The following is a 16,140-nucleotide window of genomic DNA, read 5'->3' as shown; positions in this document are numbered from 1 at the left end:
AGGCAACACTGTCTTTAACAACACAGACAGCCCCCGCCCCCCGCCATGAAATTCTAGATGTGAGTGAACCGGCGGCTCTCAAACCCTTCGGTCCCTTTGACGCTCTCTAAAGTCAGGGATCTTTGGGGTCGCAAAGATTCGGACACGACCGAGCGACTGAACTGAACTGAAAGCCAGGGAAGGCTCCAAAGAGCTGCTGTTTACACGCGGTTTACCCCTCCACATTTAGCATATTAAAAATTATAACAAGGACATAGAAAAATACTTATTAATTTATGTAAAAGGAACAATAATAAAGCTGTTACATGTTAACATAGATAACATATTTCTTATGAAAAATAACTGTCTTCCAAGATAAAAAATAAACGAGTGAGCAAGCACTGTTTACATTTTTGCTATCTCGTTAATGGCTGGCTTAATACAAGACAGCTGTGTTCTCATAACTGCTTCTGTATTTAATCAATTGCAGCAGCACACATACCCTAGCCTCTGGAAAACTCCACGTACACTCATGAGAGAACGAGAGTGAAAAGGCAAGGAACTTCTAGTGTTATTATGAAAATAATTTTCACCCCATAGACCCCATGAGAGGGTCTCTAGGACCCCCAGGGGTTTGCAGACACACTGAACACCACTGCAATAAACGACACTAAACTGCTGCTATCATGGGGGGTGGGGGGATTTAAAATTATACGTACAGTTAGAATTCAACAGGGTTGTGGGGTTTTTTTGTTTGTTTTTGAAGAGTAGATGGAAATAGACTAAAACGTCTGCAGTCATTGCTTCTGGGTAGAAAGACAATGGGCATTTTTTTTCTTTATGCCTTCCTGTTTTTGTCGGGTTTTTTTTTTTTTTTTTCTATAGTGTGTACGTATTTCTTTTATGGTCAAAAACATTTCTTTTTTGAGGAATGGTTTGGGTGGCTGTGGTGTATCTGTTGCCCTGCGGAATCACCCAGTGGGAAGGTCATTTTAAACCACCGGTGGCGGGCATCCGCGCGGGGCGTGGCGGCTCCGTGCGCGCCGTCGATCCCTGGCACCCAGCACACATCCATCACCCGCGCCGCCTGCCCGGGCCCGCGGGGAGAGATGATGAGAACTGAAAGTGGCTCCCACTAATCACTGCGAGATGAAGCTCGAATACTGGCGACTGTTCCTCAGCACCTGGGATGCGGGGGTCGGGGGGAGTGGGACCCGCTCCAAGGCCAGGGGACAATTACAAAGGGGGAGGCCCTCAGACTGGACCATAAAATACTGTTAGGTCCAGGACCAAAAAATAGGTAAAACAATGAGATACTAAAGTCAAACAACACACGGTGGGGTGGGGGGGGGGGCGGGGAGGGGGGCAGGTTATGACGATGGGTCAATATTGTTAGCATGTAAATTGCTCCGCTAAGAGAAATGCCAAGACTCTAGGAGATTAATGGGTGAGAACCATAAACACTTATTCAGCATTCACGAGGTGCCAGGCTCCGTTCTAAGAGAGCCTCTGGTAAATGAACTCCTTTGGTTCTCAAACAAGATACCCCTGGCTTAGCCAGTGTTGTGCTCATTTTAGCGCGGTCGAGGGTGAAGAGACGCAATCAAGTCTACACAAGAAGTGGTGGCGTGGGCCACGAGCGGAAGGCTACGGAGCCCCTCAAAAGAAGGGTGCGAACCTGGGCGCTTAGGGGGACAGACGTGCACGGCACGCGAGTGAAAAACCAGTTGGAGGACGGCACCGGCAGTGAAACGCGCGTGCTACACAGAGGCCCCGGCCTTCGCTCCGACCAGGACGCAGGGGCTGAGCGCATCGCAGGGCGGGCGGAAGGTTCCTTACCGGGCCTAGAAACAATCATCGGAGACGCGGACATTCGGGAGTCTAGCCTACCTCATCATTCTGTAACATCCTCACCGTCACACACACACACTCTCACACACACACACACACAGTCACATCAGCTTTTTCAGGATCTCCCTCCTGAATCAGAATAAACAGCAGAATGTTTCTCACGTAATCACAGACGCCGGAACAAGAAGACAAGGGCCTGGAGAGAGATAGCGTTTTCGGCGAACTTTCAAAGAACTCAGCCAGGAAAAGACCTTATCAGTAGGCAATGAAAATAATCTACTGTAAACAGGGTTAGAAAGAAATATCCAGAAAACAAGAAACAACCCTTGAAATGTAAAAAGAGGATAGAAGGGAACACTTCTCTGAATACATGGAGGAAAAAGCTCACGCATTGGACAGCAGAGATAAAATCGCCAGCAGGTGGGGGGCTGGTGGGTAAGGATGGAAAAGATAAAAGTGGAGGAGATTTTCCCCCAGAAAAAATAAAACAGGAAGGCAAAGCAATAGAAAATTAGATACGAAAAAATTAGCTCAATCCAGAAACACCCGGATAATCCAATTAATCAGAGTGCCAGCGTCAGAGCCCTTGCCAGGCAACAGCCCTGGGGGCTCTCGATATCTCCACGCGGCCCCTGTTCTCTGCGAGGCGCCGAGGTCCGCACGTCTCATCCTCGGGAGGGAGGCCGGGCCTGGATCGGCTCCAGGAGCCCTGGCCAAGCAGAGCTAACGGGCTCTGTGTTACTCTGGGTCAGGGCACCTCGGGTGGGGGTGGGCAGGGGGGAGGTAGCTGAGGCATGCCTGCTCTCTCTTATCTCGTAAAGAAACTTCGGGAAGCTGGCCAAAGGGAAGCCATGTAAAGGAAAGCTTCCAGGGGTGCTGGGCCGACCCCGCTGGCCTCGGTCCAGGGCTCTGGTCCCCACATCCTGCCCCGCTCTCCCGGTTCCCGGGGTCTTCGCTAGGGCCGCGTCCGTCTGTCTGGGAGAGGCGCCAGACGGCAGAAGCAGGGGTGGGGGGGAGAGGATTGATTGGAGTGACTTACCCACTCCTTCTTTTCAGGGATAAAAATACTAGCGACTGGGAGAGGAAATGACCTCCATGGAATTTTTAATTGCTGGTTACAAAAATAAAGTACCTAGGGGCATGATTAAAATCGTTGACGCACGTGGGAAAAGGGCTGGACGCACTACCGGTAGAATGTTCGCAATCACTATGTCTGAGCGGAGGGTCTACGCTTACTTCTTACATTTCTGTCTTTTTTTTTTTTCTTTAAAGGAAAAGGACAATGCCATCCCTGGGCACGAGACAGGGGCCTTTTAAGAGTCTTCTGGGTCCAAGTTTTAAAAGCAGCAAGAAATAATTTGCTAGGCTCAACTTCTAAGTGTGCCAACTTTGCAATCTGCATTTTTCAATTACATTAAAAGCATTTTCCCCAATTGTTCTATTCTTTCCTTAATGATGTGGGTTGGGCCTGGATGAGGCTGGTTCCCCGAGGACAGAGGCTGCACCTTCACATGGAGCTGCTTTCTCCCCGTCAGCATCCTGCACCAGGGACACTGAGCTGTTTAAGTCTAAACCGAATAAAGTTCTCCAAGAGCAGAAAGCACAGCTTGGGTTCTGCCACAATTTTCTTTCTTATTCCTCTTTCAACCCAGGGTTTTTTTTCCTGTGAGGCAGGCACAAGCTTACAAGGCCCTTCTGGCAAGCACAGAAGTGGGAAATGTCTCATTTGTTGGCCTCAGAAACGTCGCAGCTTTCATATGGAGGAGAGGAGTGTCAAAACTTCACTTCCCACGAGGAGAGGGTTCCAGCCCAGAATCACAGCTCTTCCTGGAGGCTCGGCAGCCCTGCTGGCTCGACCAGCCTGAAGCCCTCGCTCCCTGCCCTGTTATCATTGAGATGGTGGTGAACTCTCCCTGGAAGGAGAACACTCCAATGGTGGGAACAGAGAGCAGCAGACACAGGGTGCAGAGGAGGAGGTGGCTGAACGCTTCCTACACCTGACCCCGCTGTGTGCCCCCGGGCAAGTGTGTTCCCCTCTCTGGGCTTCCATCAAGTGCAGATGGAAGAGATGATCCCTGTGTGCAAGAGTGCACACACACACACGCACGCACCCACACACCACCCATTCTCTCCTCGCCTTCACCTAATTACCCGAGATGCGCTGTTAACCGTTCAGCCCCTGAATACCAGCCGCCCACTGCCGCAGCCCAGCCCTCCTCCCCAGCTGCACGGCTCTCGTTTCCAATAGATTGGCCTCGTGCTTGGAATAAATTGCAATCATCTACATAATGCCCCGAGACTCCTCACTCCACACATCAAACCATTTCTCAATCGCATTTTGTAAAATCCATCAAGAATAATTCTTTCAAAACTGAAATAAAAACCCTCACTCTGGCACTTGAATCCATAAATTCCTTGTCTTTGAATCTGAGATATATTACTTTCTACAAAGCACATCTAAGACACCTTAATATAATCAGATACGCTAACAATGATAAATCAGCGGGGTCCTGTAATACATAAAAATGCAAATCCAAGCCCCCGCGGAAATCACCTCATCTCCTCACGCCCGTTTTACGGGAACCATAGGGCTCCGAGGCTGGACAGCGCTGGGGACCACCCTCGAGACGGGGCTGCTTTTCCGCCCTTCATTCTCAGGGGCAGGGCAGCAGAGCAGGCTCTCTGGCTCTGTGTGCTCGAGCTCTGGAGCCTGATGGCCAGCTGTGTGAGCATGGACAAGCCCCTTAACCCTCTGGGCCTCAACTTCCTCACCCGTGAAATGGGAAGAACGGCGCTGGCCCCATACACCTGCTGTGAACACGAGATGGAGGCCCTAGGGCTGTGCCTAGCAGGGGGTGGGCACCCCAGGATGGTCGGCTCTCCCCTCCCTCTCATCTGTGCCACGGACAGGGGTCCGTGGGCCACCTTTCGGGCACCCCCGCCCGGCCCTCACGCTCCTGGGTTTCCTTGGGCATGACGATGACATTGCCCCCCACCCGCCGCCCTGTCGGAGGCTCAGACACAAAAACACTCTGCGGACTGGCAGACGCAGCTGGGCCTGTTCTCACCCACAAGGCACTCGGGTGCCAGCAGTTCAGAGACAGGGAGCCAGCCCTCCAGGAGGAACTTCCAAGTGCGCAGTGCATGAAAAGGGAGCGGCTGAGTGGCTGGGTACAATCTCAAAAGCTTTTTAAATTTTAAAAGTATCTACCTCGGGAACAGTAACATCGAAACTCTTGAAAAATACATTATCGATAGACAGACTGGGAAAAGATTCACAAGAACGAGAGAGCTGCATCCAGTCAGAGGACTGGGGGTGACTCGTCGCTCCTCTGGTTGCTTTTTAATGAACAGATCTGGGAGCAGGGAAGTTGGGAGCCTGTCTTCAGCCCTGCCCGCTGCTAGGCTCTGGGCTGCATCTTCTCACCCCTTTTCCAACTGGTAACCATTATCCCCATTTTACCATTGAGAAAAACAGGGTATCAGAGAGGCTAGGTGATTGTCCCCCAAGTCAGACAGCTACCAGGCAGCGTGGGGATCGGGAACCCAGGAGTCTGCTGTAACAAAGGCACGGACAGAGGCTGGCACATCTAACCTGGTTCTACTCAGCAACACCCACAGGGCTGTAGCTGCAGACTGGGAGCAGGGCAAAGCCTGCCTTCGCTGCATGAAGGCAGCAAAAAAGCCCGCACTAACGTGGGGCCGTGCTAGGCACAGTACTGTCTGAAACACAAAAGCAGGAAACGCAGGACACAGCATGGAAATGACCAAACAAAGTTCGGAATCTGAAGACGGTCAGAAAAAACATGTTTGGGGAAAGTTTCTAATGAGGTATAAAAATGCTCTGGCGCAAAAGACGGGGTGGGGAGGGAGGCGCAGACTCCAAACCCTGAGACGTGCACTCGGGCACCAGCCGGATGCCGCAGGCAGTAAACACCGGGGACACGCTGGCCCCAACCAGGGAGGGCCCTGTGCTAATGAGCCGCTGGCTGGGGAGAGGACTGTCAGGGATCTCTGCTTTCGCCTTCCCCCTTCCTGCTTTCTGCATTTCAAAGTTGGTCCCAGGCAGCAAGAAACATGCCCAGATGCCTCTGGGGGTCTTCCTGGTGTCTGGCAGAGGGCTCTGCGAGGGGGGCTGCCAATCAGGGCTGCCCATGTTTGGTCAAAAGCACAAGATGTTTTTACTTTTCCCTTCAAAAAAGGGCTTCAAAGTCTGAATTCTACCTTAACATGCAGTGGGTATTCAAGCTTGTCAAGCCAAACAAGGACACAGGGAAATGAACAGAGTGCACAGGAGGGTATTCGCGCTGGGACCACAACCACGGAGAACAGAGGCGCAGGGAGGGGGCCAGAGGGGCGGGCGGGAGAGAGAACTTGGAGGCGCGGGGAGGGGGCCGGAGGGGCAGGCGGGAGAGAGAACGGAGCATCGGTAGCAGTTATGAGTCATTGTTTTGTTTTACTTAATTTCTCTAGCTGTAAATTTTTCAAAACTAATACAAGCATATTTTACAGCTCACGGAACATTTAGAACATATTAAAATGAGTATCTTTCCACTGTAACGTACCCAATTGAAATTTATTAATTCCGAGGCTACGTTTTTAAGGAGATGAAGGAACTGGCACTCCACGTTCTTTAGATTAATCAGATGGATTGTGTTGTGTTTTTTTCCTCCTGATCAGAAAATAAACCGTATTTCAGTAAATGTTACCTTGAATCAAGGATTCTTCCACCTTCTAGAAGCTTGGGGAAGCGACTCACCCTGTCTTACTGTGCCCCCTAGTGGCAAAGAGCATGTGTGCAATCCTCTCCCCAAAGGCTGGAAGGAAAATTCAAAAAAAACGTTTTCAATCTTTTTTGATCACTTAACAGGTACAAAACCTAGTGCCAGGTGCTATGAAGAATGTAAAAACGGATTTCACACAGTTCCCCTGCTCAAGAGGCTTAAAAGTCTGCAAGACCTAGCAGGCACAGCTCCATGGCCCGGTCGCTGGCATGAGATACGCTGGCATGAGATACCGTGCCATGGTGAGGAAGGGAGAGCATTCCCAGAGGGAGCCAGAATGAGCACACGGTGAGCGCCTGCCAAGAGCCAGGAGTCACACCAGGTAATTCAGAACCAACGTCACTTGTTTTTTCACAAAAACGCAGCAGGTTATGCATCCTTGGGTCTTTATATATAGAGCTTGAGGCTCAGAGAAGGTGAGTCACTTGCCTGAGGTCACACAGCCAGTCGGCGGCAGAGGGACGGTCAGAATCCAACTCCTGTGACCCCAGCCCTCCTGACCAGGTGGGGGACAAGAAGGCACTCTGGCAAACTTTAACCAAAAAAGATGGGAAGAGGGAGACTTCCCTGGTGGCCAATGGTTAAGACTCTGGGCTTCTACTGCCGGTGGGGCATGGATCAGGTCCTGGCCAGGGACCTAAGATCTGGCATGCTGCAAGACACAGCCAAAGCAAAAGCGGGGGAGGCACCCTCAAAAGGGAGCACAGGGTAGGGGCTGCTTCGAGCAGTCCACCTCTTCGAACTCCTTCCCTGGTCACCCACCATCTGCTGTCCACCCCGGAGCCCTGCCTGCACCCCCGCCCCACTCTAGACTCCACACCCACATGCCTCCCATGCGCCCCTCGATCTCATACCAGACCACAAGGACCCCCATGCTGCCCACCTGCTGACACCAGGGAGGGAAAATAACACCATCCTGCCAGAACTGCCTGCTGCCACACACACACCCCTGGGGGCCCAGCACGACCAAGGTCTCAGCCAGGAGGGCCCTGGCCCCCACCTGCTCCCCACCCAACTTCCATCCTGGCTCCTCCAGCCCTGCCACATCGTCTTCTCACAGAACAGTCGCTTAACGTCAATTTGCCATGAGACTCTGTCACTGAAAACTGCCAGATGTCATAAAGCAGAAAGAACCCTGGACCCTTGGCCTCTAATGCTTATAAACGCCCTGATTTTCAAGACACCTTCAAGTAAGAAGGTCAGGGGACATGGACCCCCATGGCCACGACAGCAGCCACACTGCCCCTGGGGGCACCTCTGTTGCCACTCCGCCGTAAGAGATGGACAGCGCAGTGGACAGGACTCCTGGCCGCAAGCAAGTGGCCCGAGACCATGTCATTGCCTGCAGCACACACCACCCACCCCGGGACGGGACTGGCAGGCAGCCTGGCAGCCAGGGAGGGGGTCTCGGAGAACTGCCCCCAGAGGGTGGGTTTTCCAGGAACACAGTCCCTGTGCCTGAGCGGCCTCCCAAGGTGGACCAACTGCGCCCCCGTGTGGTCGTGATGTGTCACTGCCGGCTGGCGGCTCCCAGGTCCCCTCCACCGGGCCTTCCCCACGCCCCGCGCAGGGCACGCTCATCTACTCCACTGACACCCACTACACGACAGAACCACCGCCCAAGTCAACGGCTTCACTCAGATGCCCTCCATTCCAAAACTCATGGGATGGCCTTAGGAAATCTAAACTTCCTGGGCAAAAGAGACCAGGGCAGAGGCCACAGAGCACGCCACCGGGGCCAGGTGCAAACCAGTTCCCGCAGGGCTCCAGGCCAGGAGACGTGACCCCGAGGGCAAGCGGGTGGCAGACACCCACCAGGACACACCTACCTCCACCACAGCCCTCCACCCAGCTCTGCCTGCCTTCCGAGACCCCCGGGAAGCCTGCCGCCTCGAGCCTGAGCTGCCAATGTCTGCCGGTCTGGTCCCTCCCTCCAGGGTCCCAGAAAAGGGCTGCCCACGCCCTTCAGGCAGCCCACCTGGACCCATGCCACCCTCCACAAAACACCGTACCACGCACGTGCCCAGCATTAAACTGGGAGCTTTAGACAGAAGCCTCAGCCATAGGTCTCAGGAACTTGTCAAGAGGAAAGAGGCTCAGAGAGGTCAAGTGCCTTGCCCGAGATCACGAAGCTGTTGGTATGGAGCCAGTACTAGGCCCAATTCAGTTCAGTTCAGTCGTTCAGTCATGTCTGATTCTTTGCGACCCCATGGACTGCAGCATGCCAGGCCTCCCTGTCTATCACCAACTCCCAGAGCTTACTCAAACTCATGTCAATTGAGTCGGTGACGCCATCCAACCATCTTATCCTCTGTCGTCCTCCTCTCCCACCTTAAATCTTTCCCAGCATCAGGGTCTTTTCAAATGAATCAGTCTTCCACCGAGCCCAGATCATTCTAAGTAACTCCAGGGGCCAGCCCACCAGGGATACTGCCCACCAAGAACCCTCCAGGGGGGCTCCTGACCAAAGCAACAGGCCCCCACAGCCGCCTAGAGCTGCAGGCTCCCCAGAGGGAGAACAGAGAAGCCCCTGGCCTTGCGGTGCGGGGTTGGGAGTGTCCAGTGCACAGCAGGAATGCCAGGACCTCCTGAGTCAAGCACAGGTCCCCAGCCTCTCGGCGAAAGCACCAGAGATGTGTGTGCCAACCCCAGGGCTCCAGACTGCAGACGCGACCTGGCACCGTCCCCACAGAACTCCGTCAGCCTCGCAGACGTGAGCACAGACACGTCGTTTCGGGACTCAAACACGCCACCTAAAGTGACTCTCCCGATGGGAGCTCCCTGCCAAGACTTCACTGCACTTGGACTTCCTGTCTCGGCTTATGAAAATGCCTCCTATGCGAAAAGCTCAAAACAAACCTTGCAAATACAATGTTCTGGGTAGGAGGGCTCCAGAGCTGTGAGGACAATTTTGGGGGTGGGGAGCCGATGTCTAGTGAGCACCTGTGGGGCTCCTGCCCTGTGCCAGAGCATTGGAAGTGAGTTCTCACATGGCCTCGTGGCCCAGGTACTGAGCAAATCAGGCCCCCACAGATGAGACCCTGGAACGTGAACTGGGCGGCCGGGCCGCTGACCAGCTCCTCCGCAACCATGAGCCACAGCTCCAAAGCCACCTTCTCCCCAGGCAGCTTTTGTTCAGATCACGTGTATTTGGCACCTACTGTGCACTGAGACATTACTTTGCCAACAAAGGTCTGTCTAGCCAAAGCTATGGTTTTTCATGTAGTCATGTATGGATGTGAGAGTTAGACTGTAAAGAAAGCTGAGCGCCAAAGAATTGATGCTTTTGAACTGTGGTGTTGGAGAATACTCTTGAGAGTCCCTTGGACTGCAAGGAGATCAAATCAGTCAATACTAAAGGAGATCAGTCCTAAATATTCATTGGAAGGACTGATGGTGAAACTGAAACTCCAATACTTTGGCCACCTGATGCAAAGAACTGACTCATTGGAAAAGGCCGTGATGCTGAGAAAGACTGAGGGTAGGAGGAGAAGGGGATGACAGAGGATGAGATGGTTGGATGGCATCACTGGCTCGATGGACATGAGTTTGAGCAAGCTCCGGGAGTTGGTGATGGACAAGGAAGCCTGGCATGCTGCAGTCCATGGGGTCGCAAAGAGTCGGACATGACTGAGCGACTGAACTGAACTGAATTGAACTGATGTACTGTGCTTGGGCTTCGCTTCCCAGGTGTCCCTAGAGGTAAAGAACCATGAGCTCAGTCCCTGGGTTGGGAAGATCCCTTGGAGAAGCAACTGGCAACCCACTTCAGTATTCTCGCCTGGGGAATCCCATGGACAGAGGAGCCTGGCGGGCTACAGTGCATGGGGTGGCGAAGCGACAGACACAACTGAAGTGACTTAGCACACACGCACATGCGCTGTGCTTTGCTGGGCGCTGAAGAGAGGAGGCGCAGGGGTGTGCAGGTCCATTAAACAGACCTCCATTTAAAAGCACCATTAAAAGCAAAGATCTCCTGGGCTCCCCTGGGGGCGGACACAGACAGAGGACAGTCCGGGGACCAGAGGCAGCTTCCTGGCGGGTGGGACACCCCTGCCACACTGCCCACCTGTGCGCCTGGGCACTGCTTCTGTGAGTCTGCCTTACTTCAGGAGCTTTCTGTGTATGTGTGTATAACTTTATTTACTTACGCGTTTTTGGCCGTGCTGGGCCTTCGCTGCTGTGCGTGGGCTTTCTCTAGTTGCAGGCTTCTCACTGCAGAGGCTTCTCTCGTGGCAGAGCACAGGCTTGATAACTGTGGCACGCGGGCTTAGTTGCCAGGTGGCACCTGGGATCCTCCCAGACCAGGGACTGAACCTACCTCGCCTGCATTGGTTGGCGGGTTCTTTACCACTGCACCTCCAGGGGAGCCCAGGAGCTTTTGTTTTTTAATGGAGCTTTTAAAATAAATAAATAACAACCCAAAAAGTTTCTGTGTAAACCAGAATTCCCCAGCAGGGCACTCGAGGCCCTGCCTGGTGTGACTCTGCCTTCTTTCCCACCGCTTCCCCCCACCCCCTGCCCCTGTGGGCCCCTCACAGCCTCCCCTGCTTAGAGCCAAAAATGTCTTCTGCCCGGCCCACCCAAAGGCCCACCCGCTCCTTCGCCAAGCCCTCCCTGCTGGGCAGCTGCGTCCCCCCCCACCCCCCGCCAGGCACCTGCAACCATGGGACCCCCTGGGGCCCCAAGCTCACAGCCCCAACCCAGGCTTGTGAGCACCTCTCTGCTTCTCCACAGCCCCTACCCCCACATACTGGCTCAGAAGCCAGGGTCAGGTCCAGGGGCCTTCCCACCCTCTGCACCCAGTGCAGCGCCGGGCACGGAGCTACCACCGCTCCGCACTCAGCCAGGGTCACCAAGGATGGCCCCAAGTCCCCAAGATCTGGGTCCACTTTCCTCCCTTCTCACTCAGCGACCTCCCCCTCCCAGGGTGAGAGAGGGTCTGGGCGTCCTTGGTGGCCTCCATGAGGATGACCCACGTGGGGTCTGGACTAGTTACTGCCAGTGGCCTGGGTAAGGCAACCTTGGAGGGGCTGCAGGGAGCAGAACAGACCAGCCATACAAGCAGGCAACCGAGAGCCTTCTCCCGAGGGCAACAAAGAGAATCCCAGCAATTCCTAGAAAGAAACATCCGGCCTGCAACCAGGCCGACCTCGCCGCTGGGAATAACGAAACTTCCCAGCGGCTCATTCCCAAGAGCCGCTTCACTCAAGGCCTCACCTTGAAGGTTTTATCCATAGACGTCGACAGAAGCATGTGGCTCCTGGCAGACACTGGACACCACTGGACACTGTTGACGGGGCCCTGGTGGCCCCGCAGGTGGAAGAGCACCTTCTTGGGAATCTTGGTTTCCTTGTACTGACTGTCGAGATACGGCTGGATAAACTCGGATGCTTCGGGGGCCACACAGAGTGGGGCCGGGACACGGCCAGCGCGGGGACCCTGGGCCTCCGTGTCCTTACCGCTGTCTGTTTCTGTGCTTAGTGCCTGCAGCGGCCTTAGTCTCTTTGGGGTATAAGGTATGACACAGTCCTCACGCCGCTTCCTCTGCAGGGAGCTGCCGCCTTTCCCTGGGCCTTCAGACCCGATTCGGGCATCGAGAGACAGCTCGGGGGAGCCGGAAGGTTCCCAGAAGACTCTCACCTGCTTCGAGCAGGCCGCTGCCAGGGGCACGTGGCCTGTGGGGGCCTGGCAGGTCCACAAGGAGGGGCGAGCCGGCGGGCTGGCGGGGAGGGCGGCCTCAGGCTCTGGCCTGGGCCATCGCAGTCTCTGGCTGGGGCAGGACCCCGGGTCCTGGCTCCAGAGCCGAGCCAGTGGGAGACGACACGCGGCGGGGTCATCATGAGGGCCGTGCTCCAGCGACGGCGCCCGCCCGCCTGTTGCATCCAGGACCCTGGATCCAAAATCCTGCCCCAGAGGTCTGAGCGCAGCCGACGTGTCTTCTATCTGGCCAGCAGGATGGAAACCGCCTGCAGGATCGGTCTCGGCCTCTGAGTCCGAATCCTCGTAGGCCACCAGCGAAGCCATCAAAGGCACCGTTCCACGTCGTCCTTCAAGGGCGAGCTTCCCTGAGGCCAAGCAGAGCCGAGTGTCAGAAGATGTGAGTGGCAGAGCGCCTCCTACCACACGCAGTTAAAAGCAAATGCGCCACCGAACAAACCCAAGACTGAAATACCCATGAGAGTGATGCTGCTGCTGCTAAGTCGCTTCAGTCGTGTCCGACTCTGTGCGACCTTATAGATGGCAGCTCACCAGGCTCCCCTGTCCCTGGGATTCTCCAGGCAAGAACACTGGAGTGGGGTGCCATTTTGCTCCCCAATGCAGGAAAGTGAAAAGTGAAAGGGAAGTCGCTCAGTCGTGTCCGATTCTTCCCAACCCCATGGACTGCAGCCTACCAGGCTCCTCCGTCCATGGGATTTTCCAGGCAAGAGTACTGGAGTGGGGTGCCACTGCCTTCTCAATGGCAAGAGGGAGGGACATAGGTATACCCACGGCTGATTTGTGCTGCTGTTTGGCAGAAACCAACACAACGTTGCAGAGCAATTATCCTTCGATTAAAAATAAATGAACTTAATGATTTTTTTTTAATGAGGCCTTGGGACTTCCCTGGTGGTCCAGTGGTTAAGAATCTGCCTTCCAATGCGGAGGACATGGGTTTGATCCCTGGTCGGGGAACTAAGATTCCAAATGCCACGGGGCAACTAAGCCCACTTGCTGCAAATAGAGAGAGAGACCTGCCCCACGACTGGAGAAGCCTGCACTCTGCAGCAAAGACCCAGGTGCCACAGTCAAGACCCAGCACAGCCAAAAAAAAAAAAAAGAGACCTTGTCTATGCACCAAGTATAATTAGTTAGAAGATACAGTTTTTTAAAATGAAGACTATGGAATATCTGGGAATAAATCTAACAACAACAATAACAAAAATAGCAAGACCTACACAAAGAAAACTAAATTTACTGAAAGACATAAAGGAGGACTTGACTCAATGGACACAGGATGCCTGCACAGAAAGACTCATGGCTTCAAGGAGGCCTTTCGAAAGGCCCATTTGGGGAGGATCTACTACAAATTTAAACAGTTTTTACTGCAACAACCCCACATTAGAACTCTATCCTACACAAACACTAGCACATGTTTGCAGAATAGGTATTCAGAGGGGCTGCAGCGCGGTTTATAAGTAACAAACGAGAAGAGCAAGCACTCATCAACGTGAACGAAGTTAATTCTGAACACGCCGGAACAGAAAGATGACCAGGACCCGCCACGTGGCAAAACGCTCCAGGCCTTCCTTCTGTTCTCTCCGCCTAGAATGCTCTTCCCCAGACATCCCATCTCAACTACAAGCCAGTGTAGACAGACAGACCTACAGCACAGGGCCGAGGTACTCGAGGCATTGCCCCCCCGCCCCCATTCCCGGGGTGCGATCCAAATCCGCCTGTTTCACTCCAAACACACGGAACCACACAACAGTCTATTTCCCCTTTCTTAAAAACTCTTCCTGTAATTCTGAACCATCACACACGATCAATTGAAGCCAAGGAATTTCTACAAAGAAGCACCTCCTGGAATTCAACGCTGGGCAGTTAGTTAACACTAAGCCGAATCAAGAGGAAAACAAAGGTGCTGCGCACATCCAAGACAGCAGAGGGCGCGGTGGAGCAGCGCCCAAAGCTCCAACAGCAAGCAACTTCCGAGAAAGCCCGAGTGTCCTACCTTAACAGACCATCCTGAGCTCCTCTTCCCACACGTGGGGTCAGGTGAGACCTGAAGATTCCCTGGGGGGCCTCGGTTATACCATTCCAGACAGCCTGTCTATCACTCATGTCCTCCCCTGGACGGTGGGTTTCATGTCCCCTGGAATCAACCATCCCCACCTTTCCCGTGGGCTTCCCTGGTGGCTCAGAGGTTAAAGCGTCTGCCTACAAGGTGGGAGACCCGGGTTCAGTCTCTGGGTCGGGAAGATCCCCTGGAGAAGGAAATGGCAACCCACTCCAGTATTCTTGCCTGGAGAATCCCATGGACGGAGGAGCCTGGTAGGTTACAGTCCACAGGGTTGCAAAGAGTCGGACAGGACTGAGCGACTTCACTTTCACTTTTTCACCTTTCCCATAAGGGGTACCGTTTGCCTGAAAGGCTCCACTGCCAAACAAGTTACATCATCACCCAAAAATTGTTCTGTGGTCTGCCTCCTCCAATAATCCAACTTCATCTGCAGCCCAAGCCAGGCAGGGAACACCCACACACAGAGCCCCTATCTAAATAAAACTCCAAACCTGAGCCAGCCCATCTCAAATGGAGCTAATACAACGGACTAATTATAAACTAATGGGACAGTTGCACTGCGAAGGATTTGGCATTTCCTTAATGACTCAGTCCGGTCCTAAAACCTAATCAGACAGCTCATCTGTCTCAATTCCTATGCACAGCCCAACTCACCACAGTATCCCATGTCATCCCGCCAAATGGAACCCAGCAGGTTCCCACCACAAAGGCACCTGTTCTCAGCCTTTAGGATGGACTCCTAACCACCCAGCTGTCCAGTCAACGGAGAGGCACGTGGACTTGGGATTGCAGTTTCCCTGCAATTGGGAGGCCAGGGCAGGCCTCAGGCATAAAACGATCATCTTAAGGCAAGGAAGCAGAGGCGATAAACACCGAAGATGGAACCAACAAAACTGATCAAAATGGGGTGGGAGAGAAGAAGGCAAGGACGAGTCATGGAAAAGAGGCGAAAACGGAGAACAAAATAAACTATAGAGAAAACTGTTTGCTGCCTTTTGTGTGCCTAAGGCAAAGGAGGGGGAAAGGAAGTTTTTTTGTTTTGTTTTGTTTATGGAAATGAAGGAGCCAGTAAACCAAGAAGAACAGCCAGAAGAAAAAGTCAGGTCTTTGGAAAAATAAGGCTATAAAAGCGGGGAGAGTGCCATGGACAGTCATCAACATGTCAGTTCCACCAAAACATAGGACTTTCTGTGTTTTGTTCACTGTTTAAATCACCAGCATCTAGAAATATTTGTGAAATACAACCCAGTGAGAGGGGGGACACAGAGAACGTAAAAGGAATAGGATGTTGTCATTCAACAAATATTTCCTGATTACCTACTCTGTGCCAAGTCTTATGTTAGGTCTTATGGACTGAAATGAAACACAAAACACAGACCCTGCGCCGGAGGTTAAGACTAATGAAGGCCACTAACAAGATACGACCAGGGATGGGTTTTGAAGAATGAATAGGAGTTAGCCGGGCTGTCAAGAGCGAGAGGTGAGGATCGTCAGGAGGGAGCAGTGAGCACCGTCCAGGGCACTGCGCGCTCGGAAGGAACCTGAGATACAGGGAGACAGATACACGCGAAAAGGGCGGGCAGCGTTCGGGCCGCCGTCAGATCGCAGTCCCCTCCCGCCCCCGGCCCGCCGCTCACCACACGCACCGGAAGCTCTCGGTCCTCCGGAGGGTCGTCCGGCCAGCGCCCTGAAACCCAGTAGCGTTCCGCCCGTGTTGGGACCGCCAGCCAATCAGCGGCGGCC

At 53.6% G+C, this 16,140-nt stretch overlaps 1 protein-coding gene across 1 annotated transcript in view; it reads right to left on the bottom strand.

Annotated features, from left to right (window-relative positions):
* WDR25 (WD repeat domain 25) overlaps positions 1-16,115 on the bottom strand; it is a 143,960-nt gene extending 127,845 nt beyond the window's left edge. The window contains exons 1-2 of the mRNA XM_018066203.1: positions 16,044-16,115; positions 11,835-12,682 (exon numbers count right to left, since the gene is read on the bottom strand). Of these exons, the coding sequence (XP_017921692.1) occupies positions 11,835-12,641 (807 nt within the window). The 5' untranslated portion in view covers positions 12,642-12,682; positions 16,044-16,115. The remainder of the gene's footprint in view (positions 1-11,834; positions 12,683-16,043) is intronic.

This window comes from Capra hircus, chromosome 21 (assembly GCF_001704415.2).
Source record: "Capra hircus breed San Clemente chromosome 21, ASM170441v1, whole genome shotgun sequence".
NCBI classification, from domain to species: domain Eukaryota; kingdom Metazoa; phylum Chordata; class Mammalia; order Artiodactyla; family Bovidae; genus Capra; species Capra hircus.
The sequence above is the reverse complement of the archived record's forward strand: the minus strand, read 5'-3'. Positions and strand labels throughout refer to the sequence as shown.